General features: G+C 46.5%; 2 protein-coding genes across 7 annotated transcripts in view; both read right to left on the bottom strand.

Moving 5' to 3' along the window:
* Window positions 1–147: 147 nt before the first annotated feature.
* On the bottom strand, window positions 148–5,142 carry LOC117243373 (nose resistant to fluoxetine protein 6-like). Its single transcript, XM_033510805.1, has 13 exons — window positions 4,432–5,142; window positions 3,694–3,938; window positions 3,288–3,481; window positions 2,381–2,505; window positions 2,031–2,273; window positions 1,712–1,919; window positions 1,467–1,632; window positions 1,296–1,375; window positions 1,119–1,214; window positions 884–1,013; window positions 624–798; window positions 401–543; window positions 148–320 (listed from the first exon to the last, which is right to left on the bottom strand). Exons 1-13 carry the CDS (start codon window positions 4,670–4,672, stop codon window positions 195–197), a joined length of 2,172 nt encoding a protein of 723 aa, XP_033366696.1. The 5' UTR covers window positions 4,673–5,142; the 3' UTR covers window positions 148–194.
* A 10,879-nt stretch (window positions 5,143–16,021) lies between these two features.
* The window catches only part of LOC117230403 (protein FAM102B), a 51,424-nt gene continuing 43,467 nt past the window's right edge, over window positions 16,022–23,978 (bottom strand). For 3 of the 6 annotated variants that reach the window (XM_033487826.1, XM_033487843.1, XM_033487836.1), the window contains exons 3-10: window positions 23,483–23,603; window positions 23,210–23,400; window positions 22,907–23,109; window positions 22,495–22,714; window positions 20,737–21,405; window positions 19,201–19,353; window positions 17,121–17,326; window positions 16,023–16,846 (exon numbers count right to left, since the gene is read on the bottom strand). In XM_033487826.1, coding sequence (XP_033343717.1) covers window positions 16,725–16,846; window positions 17,121–17,326; window positions 19,201–19,353; window positions 20,737–21,405; window positions 22,495–22,714; window positions 22,907–23,109; window positions 23,210–23,400; window positions 23,483–23,603 — 1,885 coding nt within the window. In that variant the 3' untranslated portion in view covers window positions 16,023–16,724. Of the gene's footprint in view, window positions 16,847–17,120; window positions 17,327–19,200; window positions 19,354–20,736; window positions 21,406–22,494; window positions 22,715–22,906; window positions 23,110–23,209; window positions 23,401–23,482; window positions 23,604–23,978 lie in introns of all 6 variants that reach the window. The other 3 variants (XM_033487850.1, XM_033487860.1, XM_033487868.1) reach the window with 3 other exon arrangements.

Below are 23,978 nucleotides of genomic sequence, written 5' to 3'. Positions count from 1 at the left end.
TAATTCTCCTTCCCAGGTATTACGAAATAGTAAATAAAGTTACGAATGTTTTCTGAAACGATGAATTATTGCATCGAACCGGGACAACATCGTAATAAAGTGGAATGTTTGGAAGTTTCGTGTGTGTATGCGTGTGAGACATCGTTCCATTAGTTTATCGATCAAAGGACTCGGAGACATTTATCAGTGTACACTCATTTCTTTCTTCCTTGTGGATTATTGTGTAATCGAAGGAGCAATATAAACGGCACTTCTCCTACTGCGGATATCAGAATCGAAAGGATAAAAGTACAGATAACCATTGCAAGGGACAAAGCACCCTGAAAGAGGAGAAAACGTTATTAGGCCATATTAAAATTACGCCGGAATTGTTCGAACGAAATTATTCGATTATACTTACAATCACGATTTCATCGGCGATAAAGGGATAAACACGTATCGAATGTAACGAAAGTATAAGAATAGGATTTATGAGATAGGCACAGTAGGTTAATCTACTCAAAGGAACGAAAAAATTTAGCGACAAGAATTTCCTCACCATACCTGCAAGCGTAAAAGAATATTGCGATACAAACGTAGTATGTTCAGCAAAGAGAAGACGATTTAAAGAAACGTGGATTTACCGGCGTGATTCGTCGCGCACGTAACTATGAGCCAGGCAATGCCCATGGCCCAGCCTGCTCTACTCAAGCCTATATAAAGGACGGATATGCTCAAGGGCATGTCTCTGATCACCGTGCCGAATAGAATCACAGAATTACATAAAATAGCCAATGTCGAACCAACGATCAAGCTTCTCTGAAACATAGATTCGATCGTGTCGATTAACGATGCGCGGAAATGTACGTACAACGAAGAAACTGGTAGAAACGAAATATGTTACTTTTGATAAATCCACTTCGTAATTCCACTTTGAAAGAAGTTGGCACGTGATCATTCCTATGAGATACGGCGGTATTCTGATCCAAGGCCGTACATAAAGGTACGTCAACGTCCTATATTGTTCGTCCAATCTAGGAAAGTAAATATATGTATAATGTACATGTTCTATGCATTGCCTGTGGTAGATAAAGTTGGAAATATTTTGTATTATTTTTCTTTATTATTTTTCTGCTTACGAAGGTTGGTAATCGAGAGTGTACGCCATGTAAAGGCTTGATCCTATGGACGAAAGCAGCGTAACACCGCCTATTCCCAGGGCGATATTGTAATGTCTGAAAATAACCTTCGATTAAGTTTATCGATCGGATAAAACTAGACGGCGAACGATTAGAAATAGCAAATTATAAGCTCACGTGACGGATAACATTAGGAGAATACTGCCAAATATGAAGAACTGCATATCATTGGGTAGGTACCAACTCCAGGTCAGGCACTGAAAGTATTACTTTTTCTGAAATGATTCTTTTCTAGTAACGCAAACGACGTTTATCGTCTAGTAAATTATCGAGTATAATCACACGTACTAACTCGTCCCAATTGTAGAAGTTGTTGATGTAGAGTATATTGGTCCACCAATATTTCGAGCATTTCGAACTCGGTTGCTCAAGAGGAAGAACCAACGAGACCCGATCATGCCAGGAAAAATTCAGTATCACGATCAATATAACGATGAAATATGCAGGCGTAATCCTTCGAAGTAACGTTCGTTTCGTTATCGTTGAAATTTCGTCGATCGAATCAGACGCGCATCTATAACACTATACCATACCTGACGTATCGTTTCACGAGCATTCTAATAAGTTGACTCGTCCTTGCTGTAATAGGCGGAATTCTCTTGTCTTTTTCTCGTTGCTTCAGAAATATATGCGTTAACAGAAAGCCACTTATGAAGAAATACGTGTCCACGGAATACGTCGCGTTGCTTAGGATTTGCGCGGGCATAGTATCGGTTATCGTATAGAGAACGACTTTGTTACCTGTGTAGGCGATTCGTTTCGTCAAAAAGAAAGAAAGAAAAGGTGAAAAAGATGGGAAATCGAATGGGATCGGATCGGCGAAATTAAAATCGATTAAAATTCATCTCTTACTTATAGTGTGAAGCGAGTAGAAGACGGAGTGCGCCGTAATAATCCATATCATTCCCAAGAATTTCAGGCCGTGGAACATACGCGTATTATCTTCGCTGTTCTCGCGATGAAATATTTGCTGTATATTGGAAGCAAGCGAAAAACAGAGAAGATACTGGAAGAGACGACTCTGCTGCTTCGACTCTGAGAGTACCGGTTCTTCGTGATCGGTATCGCATTTCTCTTCTGCTTCGCTCTTCAATTCTGTTCACAGTTGATCGTACGTTACGTGAATTGGTTACTCGAGCGTTTTGTTTTTATTATTAATTATGCGTTAAATAATACCAAGCGTCGATGCGCGTATCGCTTACCGCTCGTATTGTTATTTTCAAAGGTAAGAAATTCCTTTTTCCTGTGTTCTTTTGCCCGTCGGTATACGAACAAATCGTATAGCGTGGCTGCTATCGCGATAGCAACTAACAATAGCAAAAATCCTCTGTAATCAAAGTTTTAAAGTTTCTAGTCGATGTTTCATGGAACGTTCGATCGCGATATACAGGGCAGTGCGTGCGACTGGGATCGTTCGAATCGCCGCGCAAGTAACGATTCGAACGAAAAACGTTTCAAAGGAAAGTCGAACGGTTTCAGAGGGAGACGTGATTCGACGCGGGTAGCCTTTTTCCTAACGAACAAATTTCTACGCGAAAAAGCATCAACGTACGACGTTAAACGAATCGACGATTCGTCGAATGTATTTGAAATCAACGAGTGAGATACACGACGCGAATATTCGAAATATCAACTTTGCCTCGTACAAAAAGAAGAGCATTTGTCGAGTTTCGTAGAGAAAGAAGAAAGCGGCTTTTGTTTCTTAAGCGATTGCTATAGCCATTATCACGTATCGACTCTTTAGAACATTCCGCTTAAGAAAACATTGGGGTTCGATACCGACAAAGTCAACAATCCCGAAGATATTTCCGACTTTGGCGCGTCGAAAACTTTTTAATCGATTACTCTTTAACGAAAAATATACGACAAATCCTTCGAATACTTTTACCTCGACGATCGTCGACGCGGACCGTTCGAAAGAGTCGATACGCGCGAAATAATACACAGGCGGTTCTACTTGAGAGAAGAAATTTGACCTTCGTCCGTCCTCTACGAAAAAAAACGCCAACCGCGTGAAATTAGGTTCCACCTCGAAAGCGTTCAAGCTTCGTCCGAAACATTTTCCATCGCGTTGGTTAGGCGTTCGTTGTACGTTCGAAATTTACATACATGATGGAGATCATCTTCGCAGAGAGCAGCCATTGACGATCGTTCACCAAATCGTTGACTTCGATCAATTTGAAGCCAGTGGAAAAAAGTTTTCCGATCAAAAGAGTTTCGTCGTGGAACACTTTATCCAGCATCGTGGCTACATCGCGTTTGCTGCAGGATGCCGGCAAACAAAGTCCAAGCGTGATCATGTTCTAAAAAAGCGTAATCTCTGAAATCTGTGAAATGTGCGAAACGCGCGATAGCCCGTTACGACGATAAAAGCTCGTAGTACGTATGTAAATGTCCGGTGGATTATTTTAACGGGGCGAACGTAAACGATCGCCAGTACTCCGATCGTCGCAGCTATAGATTCGAGCTATAGATAGATAGATAGATACAAACTGTAAAATATCCGCGTGCTTACTTCCTTTTCCGTTTCTATATGATATTGCACGGTGCTATTGTGCCACATACGTCCAACAAAGAAACGAAGCTGAAAAGGTGGAAACTCCTCGTTCGGATTCCGGTATATCGAATTGTTCTTTCGTGTTTTCTCCGAGAGAGGTAGCGTGGTATTTTCAGAGAGCATATAGCAACCTTTTTGATCTCCCAACCAAAGATTATTCCCATAGAGAAATCCTCTGGGTGGCACGCCACTGGTGTCCATCGCTTGAAAAATACATGATACGATAATCGGGCCGGCTCGTGCTACGATTGGCGATAAGAGAACGGGAAACGGCGGTAAAATCCGAGCGCATGGTTCGGCGTTTCGCGTTTAAACGCGGCCAGTTGCATCTGATCGGACGGGGAAAAGGGGAACAAGAGCGATCACGATCGCCGCTTTTACGCGCTCCGACCTAAGAAACTAGTTTCTTGTGCAACGCGCGAAGAAAGTCTCGGGATCGGGGGTTGGCTGGACAAAAAATTACGCATCTGACACAATCGCCGCGTAATGCGATGTAACTCGATGTAATCGCGCCGAGAAGAATTCTCGCGGTTGCGCAACCCTTGTTTTTATTGTTACCGAGTCGAATTTTCCGCGGTGTTAACGCATTCCATGCATGCGAACAACAGAAACGACGTGTTACGAAACAGAGCGGCGAACGTGATATACGACGATGGCGATTTTGTTACACGGAAATATCTTAAAAGTTCTGTTAACCTCTCAGACCCCAAGTTACTCGTTCGTCCACCGCGTTACGAAATTCTTCTATCTCCGTCCGACATCTGCTGGAATTCAGAAGATCGATGTTCTCCATAATCGCGTACACTGGAAGTATCTGCCTCATGGTGACCGGGTCTTGCGCGGTCGCTCGGACGGACGCGCAAAAGGTCGTTAATAATAACGAAAAGAAGAGGAAGAAGAAGAGGAAGGAGCACGAGGAAATTTTGCCACGCTCCATGCTTCACGACGTAATTTTTACACTTTGATTATCGAAATTCACTGTCGAGAAAAATCGGCGATCGCGCGAACCAGCATTATTTTCTTCGTGGCGACGAAGTCGAGTTGCCGCGGTCTCGATACTACGTTCGAATCGACGATACGACGCAGGGTTGTACGCGACTCGCTCGTTGAACGAAGCTCGAGAGAATCAACGACGTTGGACAAGATCGCGGCGAGACAACGCGTTTCCAGCAAGGAACACACGATTTATTTGCATGAGAGCACCGACCATGGAGATACGACGAACGGGAAAGGACTGCCGTACAGGAGGAGTAATCACAGAATCCAAATGGAAAGCAAGCCGTCCTCGTGGTCTGCATCGTCATCGTTGTTGGCTTTGAAGTCACACCAGCACACCCCCCACCCTACTACGCGTTTTGTCTCCACCAGCTATTATCCCTAGGACGTGCCGACGAATCCTCGTTGCAAATGTTCCATCTACCTGCGATATCTTTCTGTCCGTTCTCCTTTATCGGTACCGCCTTTTTCCTCTTCTCGCCTCGTGCTTCCTTAGGGTCACGGACGAGGGGAGCGTTTTCGTCGAATTAATTTTCAAAATCGGTCGATTTATTTAAAAATTCTCCGCTCGACTCGTACGAGCTTGCCGACGTCACGCCGCGCACCTCCTTCTTCGTTTAGTCGCCTCTAATTTGTCGAAATACTACCTGTTCGCTGTACCACGCATCGTCGGAGACGATCGACGAGCTCGTTCGTCACTGGCAACTCCGTCGGCGGTACGACGAATCGAGATCGCGAATCGGCGAGTACGCGACTCGACGAAAAAGGAGTCAAAACCTCGGCAGATACGTGGTACGACTGGTTTTCTAATGCCAGCGGTCGCCTACGCGAGTTGCGAGCATCGCACGATACGCGGTTGCTCCGCTTTTCGGTTTATGTCGCTTCGTCGAACGGACGCGGGTACGCGTAACCGCGATAGAATCTCCGAATCGGACGAGCGAGCTTCTTCGTTCTTTCGCCTGTCCCGCGCCCTGCCCATCGCGGTTCGTTTTCTTTCAAAAACTTTCACTCTCGGTCTCGGGCGCGCGTTTAACGCTCCTTCCACGAGATTTTACGTTCGCCGGTTGCGCGCAATTAGCATTCTTATTTTATTGGCGCGATTAGGTAAAGTCTCGGCCGGCTCGTTACTTCATCGAATTTCGCTGCAACGTAGCACGCGCCTACAAATTTTTATCCGAATCCGATAGGAAACAGAATTCGTCCTCGGCGGACGACCGTTTCTCGCGTTTGCGCTCGCTCGTTCCGAAGCCGAATGTTGAAACAGCCATGAAAAAATTACTCGCGCACGATGACTTTTTTGTTTGATTAACAAGATCGTATTGTCTTCGAAGCGTCGAGTGCGCGTTTAAGATCGTTCAAATTCCTCGTCGTTCTCTCTGTTTTCGACGAACATCGCTCCGAGAGGTTTCGTTGAAATTCGACTTTGAAAGTCCAGTCGACTTTTCCTCTTTTTCTCCCGTCCTCCTCCTCCTCCTGCTCCTGCTCCTCCTGCTCCTCCTGCTCCTCCTGCTCCTGCTCCTGCTGCTCCAGCGAAAAATATCGCCAGTCTTTGACATTTTTCGTACGCCTCGAATTCATGATTAACGACGCATATATTATGAAAATAATACTTGGCTGTCTTGTCTCCGTTTCCGTGTCTTTACGTAATCGACGCTCGTACGTGCAAAATATTTCTATTTAATACGATTTTTTTTTTTGGAGGGGGGGGGGGCGAGAACACTAATCCCGAGCGTTTAGTTATCGTAACTGTTGGCGCAAAAATTATTTCTCGACCGAACACATCGACGAACACGAGCAAGATTGCGTACATCGTGTTTGCGCGATATATCGTCGATTTGGAACGTAGCACGACCTGGTCGTGGAAAAACTCGACGATTCGTCCGATTCTTCGCCCAATTGTTCGCCTTTTCACTTTCGTTTGCTATTTTTGTTATTATTTCGACCGAACGAATTCTTGCGATTTCTACGAGCGGCGATCGATCCGCCAGATAGAAGCGCTTTCGCTTTCGATTCCACGTAAAACGAATACGAACTCGTTAAAAACTTGCTTCTCGCAAGAAACGAACGTTTCTGCAAAATTTGTCCAAATTAAAGACAAAATATAACGAAGGAGAGAAACAATGTAATAAGACGAAAATAACGCAAGGTTATAAAGAAACGTGGGCTGCAAATCGCTGTAAAAATAAGCGAATATAATGGAGGTTATAAATCGACGCGAATAACAGTCGAGTCAAAAAACAGGAATCCTGTCAAACCGCAAAATTTTTATAAATTAACGATCGCGATGAGTCGCTGGAAGCGTCGTCGACGTAACTGGAAAAAAGATCAACCTTGTGCGGGACATCGTTGACGTAGTTGCGCGTTGCTGGGACGCGATGGAGAAGCTTTTGTCGGTTCGGAAGAAGCGTGAATCGACGTGAATCGACGCGACGACGTAAATGTCACGTTTCCGCCTCGCCGACCGCTCGTTTCATACGATTCTTTTTTTTTTTTTTACGAATCATTAACGTAAAAAAAAAAAAGTAACGATCGTCGCTTCTGTGTCGAACGCGAGGTTGTAACATCGTCGTACGTAACAACGCGATCTTAATTATCCGTTTTTGTATCTGGAACGCGATCCGTCGATGACACGGATCGTTGGCGAGTTTCGTTTTCCTTCGAACGGCCACTCCCTTTTGCCGTCTTCGCGAAAACACGAAAGTTTATGTAATGGTCCCGACCATTTGGAGTATAGAGACCCGATCCGCCGGCCAAATCCACCTAACGTAGCTACACCTTTTCTCGAGGAGAGGAACGAATAATGTCAAGGATACGCGTAAGATAGCGACGAATCGCGCTTTCGCAAGTTATTCGTGGAATATCGACAGAAAAGGATCTCGCTTTGCCTGTAATCGATTCAACGATGACGATAATAACGAACGACGATCAACGCGTTGCTCGCGTTTCTCCTAACAGGTACAAGAGGCGAGAACGACAACACGCGGTAAAGACGGACGAACGTTTCGTCGATCGGCGATTTCGCGACGAGGCTCGATCGACGTTCGATCGAGCATGGCAGAACACCGAGCGTCTCGCTTCTTTGGTTCATGTACGGCTGCGGCGAAACGTTTTTCGTTGCACCTTGAAACCTCGAGACAGCTCGAAGCGATCGCGAACCGGCGTGTCGACCTCTTTTCCCTTAATTCGTCGAGCAAAAACCACAATAGCCGTGCAGCGCGAACCTCGCGTTCGAAGTAAACACGACGTATCGTTCGATGTGCCGCAAACACGTTTAACATAAATTAATTTATGTGCGTCACAGGAGGAAAAAGTTTAGCGAATATACGCGTTCGTAACTCGTTCACGACGATCGCGAATCGAGCCATCGTGCAAACGGTTAATTTTAGATTTCGTGATCGAAGCGGCAGAGAAATTCTTTCGCTATCGCGTTCGCCGTGCGAGAGTCGACGCGACGGGATTATAGCCCGGAGCGCAACGTAACCCTTTTTTCCAAGCTGTCCTTCTGCTTCTCGTTCCTTCGCACAAGAAGGTTATCCGCGCTCCTCGCTTTTCTCTTTCTCGCAATTTCAAGCAACGATAGACGCGCGTCGTTCGATCGCGTGCGCCGATGCTTAGAATTTCTTGCACGCGTGTATGTCCAATCGGCAGTTGCGAACCGACTTTTCGACCTCTCCGCGTCTGCCACGCGAATCTATGAATTACGCGAACCGGTACTGTGGCTACGTACCAGCAGCAGGGTACGTGCGTGGTAGTTTCAGCAAGTAACGCGTCTTTGCAATACCGCATTGTGCAAACTGTTTACGCGATAATCGCGCTATTCTATTCTCTTCTCTCTTAATTTTGGCTACGAGCGAGCTATAGATGGATCGTTTATCCGCGACCTCTTCCGATAACCATAGATCGTTCGCGCGGTGCTTTTTATACGCGAGTCTCGACGACGTCCACTTCCAACTCCGATTTCCTCGCTTCCGTTCGTCTTGCGTATAAAGATGCTCGCATCGGAACATCAACGTCGAAACGAACTTACGATGCAACCTCGTATCGTTGGCGAATAGGAGTTGCGCGGTAGTATGCACGTACGTAGCGAGTTTTTGTTAGGAGAGTGGCACGCGATAAATCGTTTCCAATGTTTTTGGATTGCGACGCGCAACGATTACACGTCCGCTTCGTGCAACAACATTCTGCTTGCAAAATTTGCCCTCTCCTTTTGCCAAGGAATATTCGCGATGAAATTCCCACGGACGTTCGAACAGCGACGCTGATCAAATCGAGATGCAACGGCCTCTTAAACTTTGGACCGATCGCCTGAAATTATGTCGCGAAATTATGTCGCGAAAGAGACGAGCACAGGGTACCGTATACCAGGTGTATCAAAAAATTAAATAATCGTACTGGCAGATTGGCAAAAACTATCAGCAGCAGATACGTACGCCGATACGATAGTACGTAACCGATCTTGACAAAGTTTCGGATAGAATTTCGATAGATCGGATTAAAAGAGTGGCGATCGCGCGAAAACTCGACCGACGTTTAGACTTTGACTTTAACTTTTCAGGTGTCGCCGTGTTCCACGTTGGAAATATAATCGACGACGATGCCGCAAAAACAGAGCGTTTTTTTCGCCGCACGGATTAAGAGAAATGGAACTAATCGATATTAATTTGCATTAACGATGCGACGAACGTTGGAAGGTTGTTGTAAAAAAAATCATCCATTTGCATTTCCGTTCGTGATGCAACTACGCTACGCAAACAAACGTAAATTTTAAATACTATCGTCATTACTTTAACATTTACTCGAACAACGAAACTATTTATTTTGCGTTATTGACCGTTATCGGCGATTCTCGAGACGTACGTACGAAGAGTACACGAAAAATGAAAAAAAGAAAAAAATCTGGAAACGTCGAGCTTCAGCGTTTCTCGGGAAACGAACGTTTATTTTTCGTTATCGCGCGACGTTACAATTTCGTATTTTCCCTCGTATCCGGATAAAACGTAATTTTATTCCAAGTACATTCGGTATGGCGCGTGAAACGCCGAGAGCGTTACACAGCGCGTACAGAGGCGACACGAGAGGACGTTACACTCAAAATTCGTTCGCGTTCTTCTCCTCTTTCTCCCGTCAACGATAGGATTTTTCCGACAAACGCCTCGCTTGCGCTTATATATCGCAAATGTATCGATCGCGAGTCGCGTTCGATACAAGCAGCCTCTGTCGGTGGGAGCGTAGAAAGAGAGGAAAAAGTTTCGATAAAGTAAACGCCTGGGACATGAGATTTTATCTCTTTTATCTCGCCGTATTTATCCATCTGCGAGATGTTAATACGCAGCTTTCGGTACCGTACATCGAGTTCCCGTCGTACACGCGTTACCGATACGATCGTCGTCGTCGTCGTTGACCGTTCAACAGCCCGTTGATGTCTACGAATCCCTACGAAGATCGAACGTCGGAGACGCAAAATGGATCGTTGCGACTTTCGTCACTCTTTCGTTGTTCGCGACTTTCGTTGTTCGAGGCGATTAAACGTCTCGCGGTGCGGCAACCGGATTATTATCGCGCCATTGACCCGATCCAGATCGAAAGGTAATACCGATCGATCGCCGGTTACGCGTATAGGAAAAAGTAGTCGAATACGTCGAGTGGGACACCCTATAGATATGGAAACCGATATCGGCGTTGCGTCATGGTCGCTGCTCGACGGTCGACCACCATACAGCGAGAACAGTCGTATAGGCAAAGGTCCGTACAGACGGTTTTTTATCGATATCTCGAAAATTGATAAATCTCGGAAACTAGAATTTAGGTCGAGTTTGGCGATATTTCGCGACGACGAACGAACGCTAGAAATCGATGCCGCGTTCGCGACGTTTCTACAAAGGTAACGAGTACTCGGGACAGTGATCGGGAATGGTGCAAAGGAGAAGTCGCGCGTTTTTTGAGGAATGCGTGACGTCGTTATTAATACTCGTAACACCAGTTGCACAATATTCGTAACGCGCGATAAAAACGGCAATTTCGCGTTTCAGTCGGGTGTACGAAAAAATGTCGCTCGCAAAGGACGATTGCTTTCTAACCTAATTTTTATTTACACGCTATCGCGGAACACCTTAGCGACCAACGCGTCTTTCGGTACGGTGGTTGGAAAATCGGTATGCTCACGCGGGATGCTCACCCTCCGAGCGGAGATATAACCTCTTTGACAGCAAAGTAATAACGTTTCAAACTTTCGTGCGGTGATACGCAGCGACGTGGGGGGCAGAGGACAAATTAAATTCGTTATCGAGTCGGTAAGCAAGAACGGGCGAGTCAAACGAGAAAACTAGGCTGTACGATAAACAACCTTTATCGTTCGTAGTTTCGCATTTTTAACGATATAAAAATGAAATCGTAATTTTAACCTAACATATAAAAATATATATATATATTTTTTTTTTCGTGCGCACGAACGAAAAGAGTTAACGACGATTGGTACAAAAAAAACTGGTTATAGATCATCGATATATGTAGCTCGAAATCAGTAATTCAAATTATTACGAAACGCGTTCTGGCAACAGCATCGTTGCAAGAGCCAACGATGTAGTCGACGTATTTTTTTTTCCTTTCGTTTTTCATATCTCGCTGCGCGATTCGTCCCTGGAGACGCGTCGTCGACGCACGACAGCGAAATAACGAGATCGGAAGCGAATTACGAAGAATATATCGAAAATCGAACGTCGTAGCAGAATCGGAGAGACGAAAGAATCACGACGTAGCGTAGAAAGTAGATAAATCCGCGAGAAAACGTGGATCGGTTGGATCTAAAATGCGAAAAAAAGAAGGACGAGCAAGCCTTTCACGAATAGAGCGCCGGTTGTTTCTTCGTGTCGCATCCTATTACGTTCGGTGGTACGGATCCACGTTTGTTTTCATTTAGACGTAACAGAAGCGAGTTACGTTGTGAAAGCGTTCGCATAACGCTCGGAGTAAAACGAGCGCCGGTATGTACGAACGGATGTTAAGTCAGAGCCGTGGATCTGTCCACGGCGGAGAAAGTAAGCCGTTTCCTCTTCCTGGTTCGCGTGCATCGATTTTTCCTCGATACGTTCATTGATAATCCGCGACAACGACACCGGCGTCAAATTTCGCTCCGTTTGTTCCTTTCTTCTTTTCGTTTGATCGCCGCCTTGTTTCGTCCAAATTTCCTAGGGAAAAACGTGCAAGCCGAAATACGCGCGCGATTCGCTCAAAGTTACCTCGAACCTCGAGCAACGGAACGTGTCGCTCTCGTCGCGTCTTTCCGTGTAACGTTGTCCGACCCACGAACGATATAACCTAACAAACACGAAGATGGTACCTCAGATGGCTACTGGGGGTAGCCACCCACGCGATAATCAAACAGTCAAAAAATTCTACCGAATGTCCAAATCGGACAAATTGCGAATGTAAACAACTAAATAAAAAAAAAAAAAAAACACGTTGTCCGACCGACGAGAACAGACCGAACGCGCCGCGTGGTCCGGATTAATCGATGGACGCTCTTCGTCAAATCTTCGTACCATCGCCTTGGATCTTTCCAATCTCGCCATTTACGAGTCTACCGGTCGATCCGATGGAACCGTATCTAATGGCACGCGTTGTTTTTACGCGTATACGGCCGAAGCCTCGGGCGATATGGTAAAGTTAGTCTATCGGGAAAACGGTGCATCCCGTAACTATGGAGAACCATGACGCGCGGACGATGACGGAGAAAGTGGTTGGGGATAAAACAACACAGATATCTTCTGATTTTCAATGTATTATTATCAGCACATGATAGTTTCGCATCCATCTCACAAAGTAAGAATCGGACAAAACGTCAACAATCATAAATAAGAAACAAAAAAAAAAAAAAAAAAAAAAGAGAGAAACGGACGTTACAGGCCGCCGGAGAGCCGCGTTATCCGCGGCGTTCTAAAAATCAGCTTCTAACACGTCAAAAGAGCAGTAATTCGTTCGTGTAATATAATTCGTAATACGGAGGCGACTCAGCGCGAGTAATCGTTACGATATTAGAAATTATCACAACGTTAATATCTGCCGGGTGTTTTTCGCGCGACTTCTGCATGGAAAAAGAAGGAAAACGACGCTTAAACGAGAATAAGGCCGAACGGTCCAAGGTAAGAGGGGAATAAAGAAAGAAAGAAAGAAAGGAAGGAACGCAACAACAATTTTTTACCGCGTGTGGCGTGGCGACCATCGTCGTCGACCGCGTCGTCCGACGTACGCGCGAGAGAGACGCGCGCCTTTTACCTCGAACTCTGCGGAGAGTCTCGAGAATTTCCACCGGACTTCGGAAGCATAAAGAGCGGCGTGGTGCCTGTCGCGTTACAAAAGACCGGACCGGGCTAACAAAACGCGTTAGAAACGCCCGTTCCTACGAAAACTGGTTATTCGAATTCGAAGGACTCCTTTTGTTCGCAGGGAAGAACGTAACAGCGTGAAATCGGCCGGTGAAATCACGTACCCCCGCGACGTTCTCGGCCCGACTTAGACCTCCACATATCTAGGTCTTCGACGCGTATTTCGCGATCGGGACACGAGCCATCCATCGAACGAACCGCTCGATGCTTGGACCATGGACTTCGAGGCGAACGATAACACGCTCGCGTGTCCGGACTCGGCCGGCTGGAATAAATTAAAAGAACATCCACGCGACGCGAAAGAAGAAGAACGCGAGCAGGTAGAACCGCGAAGGGATTTGCGCGGGTAGAACGAAGCGACGCGGCGCGCGGATCGCCGAACGGCGTGCGTCTTTTTAAATAAAAATTTGTCTCCTCATCGACGTACGTTGAAAAAATAGCGTAGGACGCGCGTCGATCGGCGACTCGCGCCTGTTTCTCTCTGCCGCCTAAAAACGAAATCGGCCAGCTCGCAGCGAGACTCGGGAACAACGCGACGCGGCGATCGTAGGAAAGTCGGACGAGCATCGGAGAAGAATACCGCGGCGAACAGCGCGATGGAAAAGAAGCAGGAACGGAATGATCGTAGAGGAGGAAAGATCGCGGGCGGGAACGACGGAGTTACGGGCTCTCGATTAGCAGTTTCGTTCGACGTCGATCAGTCGCGTTTACTCGCGTTGGTCGGGCAATTTTTTACACCGTTCGATAAACGATTCGCGTTATCGCGCGAAATAGCAGGTAGAGTGCGACGGAACTCCGACGCGTACAATTATCCAGCGCGTCGTTAAGTAATATTGGTTTTTCCGTTAAGTAATAGGTTACCGCGTCGCTCTGTAACGTCCGTAAAATATCGCCGTTGCAGCGTCCGATCGGATCAAACCGTATCGAGTAATTCACTTTCCGAGCTTGCAATTTCGACTTGGCGACTTACACGCGAGCCCGTAATATCCATGACAAAGTAGAAAAAGTAGGGAATCGTGGACAGTGATCGTAGCGATACGCGCGTTAGCGAGAAACAAGCGTAGGCGCGAATACTGTTGGTTCGTTTTATCGAGAACGTCGAAGATACGCAAACTATCAAACGCGAGTCGAGCTAAAATAAAATTGCAGCGCGAGAACGATGAAACGGTTAAAATTAGCCGAGAGCTGTCTCGCTCTGGAAGCTCGTATAAAATAGAGACGAGAAACAAAGAGGCCTAGACTCTCTTTTCTTTAGAGCGAAAGCTTTTGATTTTTACGCGCGCGATTGCTACCATCGCGCTTGTCTTAATCGTTACTTTTTCTGCTTCGTTTCTTCGCTCGGTTCGTTAGTCTACTGGCGAAATGGAGCGGCTGGTCGCGAGGCGCCGCACACGTAGCGAACAAGGAGCAACGTTTCCGTCGTTCTTCTCCTCTTTCTTCTTCCTCTAGCCGTCTTCTCGACGGCTTCCTCGTTCCTCCTTGCTGTCTTTCTCTCTGTCTCTCTACGAGTCTCATTCACACTCGACGTATTCAGGCACGCTTATGTACACGAAACGTTGTCGTCTTCTCGCTTCTAGCCATTTTTCTTCGTAGACGCCGTCCGGCGCTCCGGTACGCTAGCAGCAGTTACAGGTAATTCGAGTAGTGATCGAGGGAGAGGACGAACGTATACAACACCAGCCATTTACCTACGTAACGATTACTACCGCTCTATATACAACGAATCACTAACGCGGTCACCGATCGCACCGGATAACCAAAAAAAAAAAAAAAAAAAAAAAAAAAATCAAACTCCAGCTTTCTTTTTCGTCTTTCCTCCTTTCTTTCTTCCTTCCATGCGTTTCTTTCCCCTGTTTTCGCTTCGTATCTCTGGCTTAACGGGACAGCGGAAAAGGTACGAGGACGAGAATACGACAATTATAGAGTAATATCACGAAAAACTGTCCAGCCTCGAAAATTAAATAATGTGGCACTTGATGAATCTCGTTTCTCCGATTCCAAGTGTCTCTCGTACAATGGAATCTCCTCTCGCGACAGCGAGCAGGAAACGACGCTCTTTTCTCTCTCTCTCTCTCTCTCTCTCTCTCTCATACACGCAACATACAAGCACGCATACGCAAACGGCCGCGCGAACGAGTGCAAAAAAAGAAACAAGAAGAAAAAGAAAGGAGCCGGCATGAAGGCTACAAAGTACAGACCCGTCGCGACAAAATTCAGTTCGCGAGAATATATTAGACGGAAATACGTACTACAAAGTGGAGTTAAATCCATGAATAAAAATAAATACATCATCGAAACACCGACGGAAACGTCCGACGCGGAATCCGTTCGGTTCCAGCGAACCAACTGAACGACAGAACGCTATATATTTGTATATCTATATCTATCTATATATATATATATCTATATATATATACACACACACGCACACATACACATATATAGATATACATATGTGCGTGTATATATATATGAACATACGTACATACGAAACGCTTGTACCTTAAACGATAGAAAAACTCGACGAAAAGGAAAAGTATAGCCGAAATGAATCGTTCGAAAATGTTTTTTGTACGTTAGCGCGCGTGCAGCGGGTCTACGCTCGCGAGTTTTCTCTTACTTTATTTTTTAAACGTTGCCCGACGTCGAGAGTATCCCTCTCGAGGATCGAAACGAACGCGCGTGGTTTCGGTCGTGGTTTTACAATATACCGCGCGGTCGTCTACGCGAACGACAAAGGAACCGTGAACACAGGTAGCAAAAAAGAGAAGCGTTAGTGCACGCGCATTGTTCCACGCTACTCGACATCGAACGGTTAAAACGTTACGCATTGAGCGCCGATCGCGCTTCGTCGTATTTTCCTCTTTCTTTGTCTCTCTGTCCGTCCGTCCGTCCGTCCGTCCGTCCGTCCGTCTGTCTGTCTCTCTTTCTCGTTCTTCTCGCACATCGATACACGCGCTCTCTAATACGCTATATTATCTCCGATCTCTGTCTTCGTTCAATTACGCGAACAACGCTTTCCGATTTCCTCTCGAAGCACGGTCGACGAGAAGAACATTGAAAAATAAAAGAAAGGAAAAAAAGAAAGGAAAGAGAGGAATCATTTTGTATTGTGCTTCGACTTGGCGGAAGAGAATACGCGTCGCGTGGTCGACGACGAGTTGCGTGCAGCACCCGTGCCGGCCGGTTTTCATCGACCAAGCGTCCTGTACGACTCGAAGCGTTTCGTCCCGTTTGAATTACCACGGACCGCGAAATTAGTCGCATAAATTTAGATTCGATATATAAAAAGGAAAGATTTAGCAACGTTTGAGCGCAAAGGACGATCGATCTGGTTACCGGTACGACGTACGAGAAGCGTAAAGCGCCGAACGCCGATAGGGCGCGGATAGGCGACCGAAACGAATAATTTAGATAGGAGATGGAGGTGCACCGGCGTTAAGTCCATCGTCGCCGCGTTCACCGTCCTCTCGACGATTCCCTCGTCCAGCTTCGTTGTCCTCGCAACTACCGGGGCTCGTAGGCCTCGTAGACGAGCTCTGGCACCAGGGCCAGCGAAAACGTAGCGCTGGCCTGTCTCGCGTACTGTCTTCTCGCCGCCATAGCTTCGTGTTACCTATTATTCTCTTCCATCACCACCTGCTTGAACACACCCGCGGGCATCTGACTTTTGATCTCGTGGCTACCGAGCGCGGTCGTCCCGTCTTTCGCTATGAATAGCTGGAGTCCGGTTGCTGCGAACATCGATAATCAGAAACATTAGACGCCAGGCATTAGACGTACGACGTTAAGAAAAGAAAAAAATAAAGTAGTCGATAGCTTTTTTCCCCGCAGACGTGATTACGCGCTGTTTGTATCGCGTCTCGTTGACGTCGAAAAACAAATTACATTTAATCGACCACTTATAATTTTTTATATCGCGTTTCAACGAGACCGTTCGTGTTCGTCGATGAAAGAGAAAGAACGGGGTCGAGTACGAAATAGAACAGAGGGTGCATAGCGACGTACTCTCGGAGCTCTCGAGATCCGTCTGCTCCAAGTTCGTTGCCTTGATCAGTTCGTCGATCAGGGAATCCGGGTTTGGCCTGGTCACTTCGACCCTGCACAGGATGGGATTTCCCGCGCCGTCTTCCGCTTTTTTCCTACGCTCCAACGCCGCCTTTGCTCGGTCCAGAGATCCCGTTTCGCTGAGACCGGAACCACCGGAAGGATTTCTAGGGAACAAACGAATCCACGATTACCATACACCGTTTTTCTCTTCCTCCTCGATCTTCCAATTTCTACCGTTTCGAGCACCGGCACGGAATAGTACGCGCCTCTTCTTTCCGTTTCCTCTTGGATTTTCCAAGAAGTAAATCGCCGCAAAGGACATAGTCGTTGGTCGGACGATCGACAAAAAAAGGAGGGGAAAAAAAAAAAAAAAGGAAGAAAACACGAACATCTGGCCATGAAACGTATCGAGACAAAGTTGATAAATATTTATCATTGCTCCTAAGAAACGCGGTCCTTGGGTCTTTACAATTTTACGACAGCGTCGGCTTTCGCGAAACGACGATTCCGTGCCAGCGCTCGTCTTCCTCGCGGGATAATTGGGCGCGAATGATTTCCACGACCACGCCTCGTGCAAAAACATCGTCACGTTCGATACAAAGATCAAGGAACGCGCGACAGCTGTTTCGTTGCTACCGACGCTAACGAAACAAAAGCAAAGGTCAAAAGCGAGTGGTCGGTTTTCGAAGGCGTCTCGTAACGATCGAATACGGTAGACGTTTTGGGACGAGGCTGAGATAGATGAGAGCAAGCGAAACAGGAAGGTGTGTGTCAAGCGGCGAGATTGCTAATTTTTCTGATCGAATATGTGCCAAGGCGAGTATGCTGGGTTCGCATGCAACGAGCCAACCGTCACCAGATCGACGTTACGTTACGAACGGAACCGGCGAATCGAGCCAGCCCTGTCCAAATTCGCCGCTCTTACGCCGAAGTAACTTGCAAAAGCGACCGGAGAAGTTGACAAATTTACTGCTCGGTATAAATCTTATAGACGTGGCATATTAAATATTCTAAATGTCAGAGATTTGTTACAAGGTGAAATCTGGTTACGGACAGATCCGAGTTACGCAAGTGCTCGACTCTTCGCGCTTGCACTTTTTCCTCGGCAAAACTTCGAAATATCGTAATTGTGGCGAAAGAAAACGAATGGCCGATAGTTTCGCGCGAGATATGTAACTCGAGCGGTTCTTTCCATCGCAGGATTCGATCGATCGGGATTAATAGGCGACTTTATCTTGGTCTAATGAAATTACGCTTTTATATCGTTTACAACCGATAAAAAATATGCGTGCAAAAAAGTGATTACAAGTATCGGTAGCGTGGAATCGATCGAGAAACCATTTTCTCGATCGAAGCGCGACAGATAGAGAGAGAGAGAGAGAGAGAGAGCAACGCGTTCGGAACTTGCCAAAGCTCGTTCGTTTTTTAAATTCGATCGAATTTAAGAAATATTCTCGGATAATTTTTCTAATAGTTCTAGAAGTTTCGCAGACGGACACGTGGAGACATCAACGTAATACGTTTGCATATATTTCTACGCAGTCATTCAACGCCGATCGTGAAAACGTAAAAAATTCAACCAGACTGTCAGCTTGGCGTTTTTTTTTTTTTCTGTAACGATTGAATTAAACTCATTAAGTATCGCATAAATCGAGTTTACGTAATTGTTTTCCTCGTATTTATCCGTAATATCGCTGAATCATGACTTTATGCAAAAGTACGTGACACTGGTATGTCATTTTGTACGTTTAGCCCGCTCCTTTGTGGAACAGCGGCTGAAACATCGTAATTCCGATACTCGAAACACGCTTCGACTTTCGCAACCTCGTCGCGGAACGAAGGACGGGCACGCCAGTTCCGATTCCGACTCGGGCGTCGACGTCGTCTGTATCCACGTGTCCGCGAGTCGCGACGAAAGTGCAAAGCGAGAAAGAGAGAGAGAGAGAGAGAGAGAGAGAAAGACAATACATACAGAGACCAGACAAAATGAGAAAAGAAAAGAAAAACGAAGAGAATTAAGTCGAAAGCATGGACTGACGGTGGGGTTATGCTGTTTCGGTGCTGGGAGCTCGGTGGAGCGACTTCCGGTACCCCTAAGGAGGACTCTTCGGAGTCCGCTGGGCTGGTGGCGACCGTAGCCAGCTTGCCCCCCGCCCCGTCCAGCAACTTCCGGTGACTTCCGCCAATACCCCTGCAAGGATTCACAAAGCCATCCAAACTGCAAGGAAAGCTACACCTCCTCTCATCCTTCGTTCAAGTTACTCGCTTCGTTCTCCTATTTTCTTTCGTTTTCCCTTTTTCCCTGTACACCCGTTCACCTCCTCGGTGTCTCTTCGATGTACGTCGCGCACGCTTCCACGGTCGCAGCTGCCTTTTCTTCGAAAATCGTTCGTCGTCCGACCGATTGCGTTGTCGCGGTTTCGTCGTAGCTGTCGTTCGAAACGAGTCGAGAGTAGCCCGTCGATCGTGGAAGCGTTCGGCGAAATACACGTTCGAACGCAGCTTGTCGAAATTGCTCGATCGCTCGAGATCGTCGTGTTTGCTTTATCAACGGATCGTTTACGACGTTTTCCAACCATCGTCTATCGCGCAACTGTATCCGACACATCGGATACGCGAGTCGTTATCCATCTTTCGGCCGACCGACGTTCTTCGTTCTCTGGAATTAGTAAACACCGAAAAGCAGAAATTTCGACGCAAACAGTCCCTTTGGAGCGCGTTTAACGAAACGCTGTTCCAACATCCTCCTTCTAGTACGCACGTCGCGTTCAGGTACAGTCGCGCCTTCCGTAAACTTTTACGCGCGAGAGATCAGAGAGAACGTCTTACGATTATACGATACTAAAGTCGCGGTTAACGAACAGGCACGGCGTACGCCGCTCGTTCGAATCGTCGAATTTTAGCATCCGTAGAGGGAAACTCGGGCGATCGAGGAAGCAAAGCGAAAGCTGATGTCGCAGCGAGTGTATCTAACGTGTTTGTCCGATGCCTCGTCGATAACGATGTTAAATGCCTGTGACGTTGAGTGTCGTTAATTTCGAGCATCGTTTCGAGGAAACGTAACGATAGAATAGGAAAAATATTGCCGAGAAAAAAGAACCTAACGCGTATACGTTAAAAATACGCGACGAGAGTTTACGTAAAGATATAATTGCGATAAATTATAAAAAGAACAAAAAAAAAACTGACGCGTGTGCTCGTGACCGAAAAAATTAAGAAAAACGCAGGGAGAAAAGAACCGCCAGTCCTTGTTCCGTAACCCGAGATGCTACGACGTACGATTCGGATTTCGACGAGTCGCGTCAACTTTTAAACGAACGATATCTAAACGCCAGACATCGTCGATTTAAAAGAACGTACTCGTCCATCCAGAAATCGAGTTGACGCGCTCGACGACTACCGCGGGTTGCTCGCGCGAAACCTATCGAACTACGCTACGCACCGGTTAAACGCAAAACAACGAGCAGAGGGAGTGATAAAACAGATCGAACGCAGAAAATCATCGAACGGAAGGACAGGGGGATTTAATTAAAAAGAATTATAAGAGAGAAAGTCGCTGATGAATGAAACCTACCTGAGGGTCTGAGCGGTCGTCGCGGAACGTAGCGAGGCTCTGGGGTTATCGGGCCTATGAAGGGGATCGGGAGAGGATACGGCTCTGGCCTGGTCAGCTAGCCGCAAAACCGGGCTGATCTTGCCTTTCTCGATGCAGTCGCAGGTTTTCGAGATACTTCTCCAACCTGGCTGACCGATTCTCGGTTTCGCGGTCGGCACGATCACGCTGTTCCATTGTTCGTTCCGATCGTTCGTCGCCGAATTCGTCGCGTTACGTTCGTTTCGCGCGTCGAAGCTATTCCTCTCGACGTTTTTTCGCAAGTGCCGCGGAACGTCCTGTGGTCCAGGCACTTTGAACACGCCAGCGTCGTTACCGACGTTCTCGTTGAGGCGACTGTTGTCGCTCGAAGCGACGCCGTTCTTCCATCGATTCGTTTCGCTTTGGTCGTTCGATAGAGGAACGGCTGCTATGCTCGATCTTAGAGGATTCCGCGCGATCGATTTTCCCTCGCGCGACGAAAGAGGGCTGGACGTAGACCAGAACCTATTTCGTGGGTCCAGCAGCATCGAGGAAGACGTGGATGGGGATTCGGAGTCGAGAGAGGTCTCGGGTCTGGCAGGCTGCTGGCTCGAGGACTTTTGGGAGACATTGGGGATACGTGGAGCCCATACCGGCCAGGAGGGTGACCTATAAAGATCACAACACAAATATTCAAGCATGCAAAAATAATAATAAACTCATATACAGTACGAAGTAGAGACGAAAATGGGAAGACGTGGGAGACGTAAAGAAAAAAAAATAAAAATAAAAATATATGTATGTATATATATATATATCTGGGAATAGAGAAAATCCAGAGTCTCAAGAAAGTAACAAAAAAAAAAAAAAAAGAAAACAAAATAAAAAAAAAGAAACAGATCTAACGTTTCCCTCGTAAATCGTTATCGATGCCTTCTTGTTAACAACCGTTCAACGAACACGCGTTAAGATGATAAGAGTCCGAATGGTAAGTTCGATAGAGTAGAGAGAATTCGATGGTGTACGCGTTGATGTTCCTTTTGTTAAGAGGCAAGCACCGAAACTTCTCCGAAGAGAAATTTCTAAAAAGTTACCGATAATGAAATTTGAAAAGATTCTGTCGAAAGATTCGATTAAAATATAGACGTAAGCGTAGAGTTCGAAAGCAAAATCGCAAGCGCGACTGCATGGTATTTAGTGGCGCGCGATTGAAGAAATTGTTAGTGAATGTTACAGAGTGATGTTCTTGGTTGCGTTCTTATTCGAGGGAGGTATCCCGTGACTCGTATGTGACGACTGTATTTCCGTTAAGAGGTTCCTCTTACTCGATCCCATACAAAATACCATGCGCACTCATCGTCCAAGTAAAACCAAAAAGACAGTTGGAAACACGCTGATCGCGACAATGTCTATCGAACGTCGGGGCAAAACGATTTTCAAATTAACGAAAGAAAAATAAAAAAAAAAAAAAAAAAACGATTCGTTTGAAAGAGATCGACGGAGCGAGGACACGTTCGAAGATGGTAGGATACGTATCAAACGATTACCGAGTAGCAGAAAAGTATTCGACGAGTACTTGTTATAGAAAGATTCGAGAAGAGAACTCTGGACATCGATCGGGGCTTAATTTCTCTTTCTTCGCTTGAAATTCCCGAATCTAATTCGAATCTCCGTCTCGTTTACCCTAAACAAGAGTTTTCTATCGTTTGCGTATTCGTCTGTCTCGTTCGTCATCCTGGGGCGACCGCGTGGCCTTACCTAATGTGGCCACTGTCACCACTACTGCTCTGCCTACTGTGTTGACTGTGTGAATTTAAAGATCCATAGCCGGAGCCTTTGCTCAGTTGGCTGGTGTTGCTGCTATTGCGAGAATGGCCTGACTCTGTGTGCGCTTCGGTTAGAGTCTCCACTGGAAGAGCCGACGGTACGATCTCGCTCAGGGTCATTGGATCGTAGGACTCCGCCCCGCTGAGAAGCTCTGAAAAACCAACGTTGTGTTAACCATTCGTGAAACCGCACCACCCATTACCATCCCCGTTCCTGTCATGTTCTGTCACCGAGTTTCGATTCCCTATCGTTTGTCCGCGAATCGTCGTTCTTCGCTTATCTTACTCGCGTCCGATTTGGCGAAAGAACATGAAAAGATGGTGAAACAAGATTCGTTCGTTACCCGAGGAAAAGAGGGCAGGCCTCTTTTTGGGAAGACTACCAAAACCGCTGCTAGCACTAGCTATACTTCCAGCTAACGAACCAGTGGACACGTAATCTTCTCGATTGGTACACCTCTCGGATGCAGTTTCGTCCGTCGTCACACCGGAAACACCTGGTACGCCAGGTACTGCGAGCTGCGTTTGCTTCAACGACGGAGACGGCCTAGAAAATGCGATTCAGCTTTCGTCATTCCGTCTAACCACGGGTATAATCGTTAAGTTAGATTACAAAACGACGACGAAACACGTCGATTGCAACTTACACTTTGAACAGAATATCTCCGGACAGCATGTTCATCTTGATGGCAACGCGTAACATGGAATTGTCCTGTCTGTGTCTCGAGTCGTAGCCTTCCAGAAGATACCTCGTTCTGCAGAGTCCAGCTCCTGCGAATTCGGCGAGGTTCAGGTCGGTGAAACCAAGCTTCTGGAAGGACCTGCCTCCCTTCAGTTCCTACGAAAATGATCTATCGTTAGAACAGGTAGAAGAGGGAAAACGCTTGGGGCCCATTCAGGGGCAAATTCAAACGAGTCACCTTTCTCACGGATATCCTTAAAATACACGGATCGAGAACACCGGTGGACGCATTGGCACTCATTTTGCATAAAAACTCGAATTTAGCGTCCCATCTGACGGTATGCTCCTGCACTTCCTCCCTGAAACGAAAAAGAAACACATGAATATGCGTGCAGAGGCACTTAATTGCATTTTCATTTTGCTACGCGGTTACGAGCGACGCATCGAAACGCGAACGAATTTCGGTGATCAGTTTGCAAGTGGTCGCTGTTGGAACAAAGGGACTAGACGAAATTCACGGTCAACGATGATTCACGGTCTCGCGCAGGACACCGCTGATCTGGCAAGTTCTCACCGGCATCTACCAACCGGTCGTTTAAATGAATATTCAGACCACTTTGCTTCCGGTAAGGGAACATCCGCTCGGCGGTCGCGTCATCGTCACGTATCGAATCGTACAAAGGGCTGAATTGTGCGTCGTCGTTGTTTATGTCTCGCGCGACGAATTCCATATA

The sequence above is a fragment of the Bombus vosnesenskii genome, unplaced genomic scaffold, assembly GCF_011952255.1.
Source record: "Bombus vosnesenskii isolate JDL3184/JDL3185 unplaced genomic scaffold, Bvos_JDL3184-5_v1.1 scf7180000013262, whole genome shotgun sequence".
NCBI classification, from domain to species: domain Eukaryota; kingdom Metazoa; phylum Arthropoda; class Insecta; order Hymenoptera; family Apidae; genus Bombus; species Bombus vosnesenskii.
This window is presented reverse-complemented; position numbering and strand designations above follow the sequence as displayed.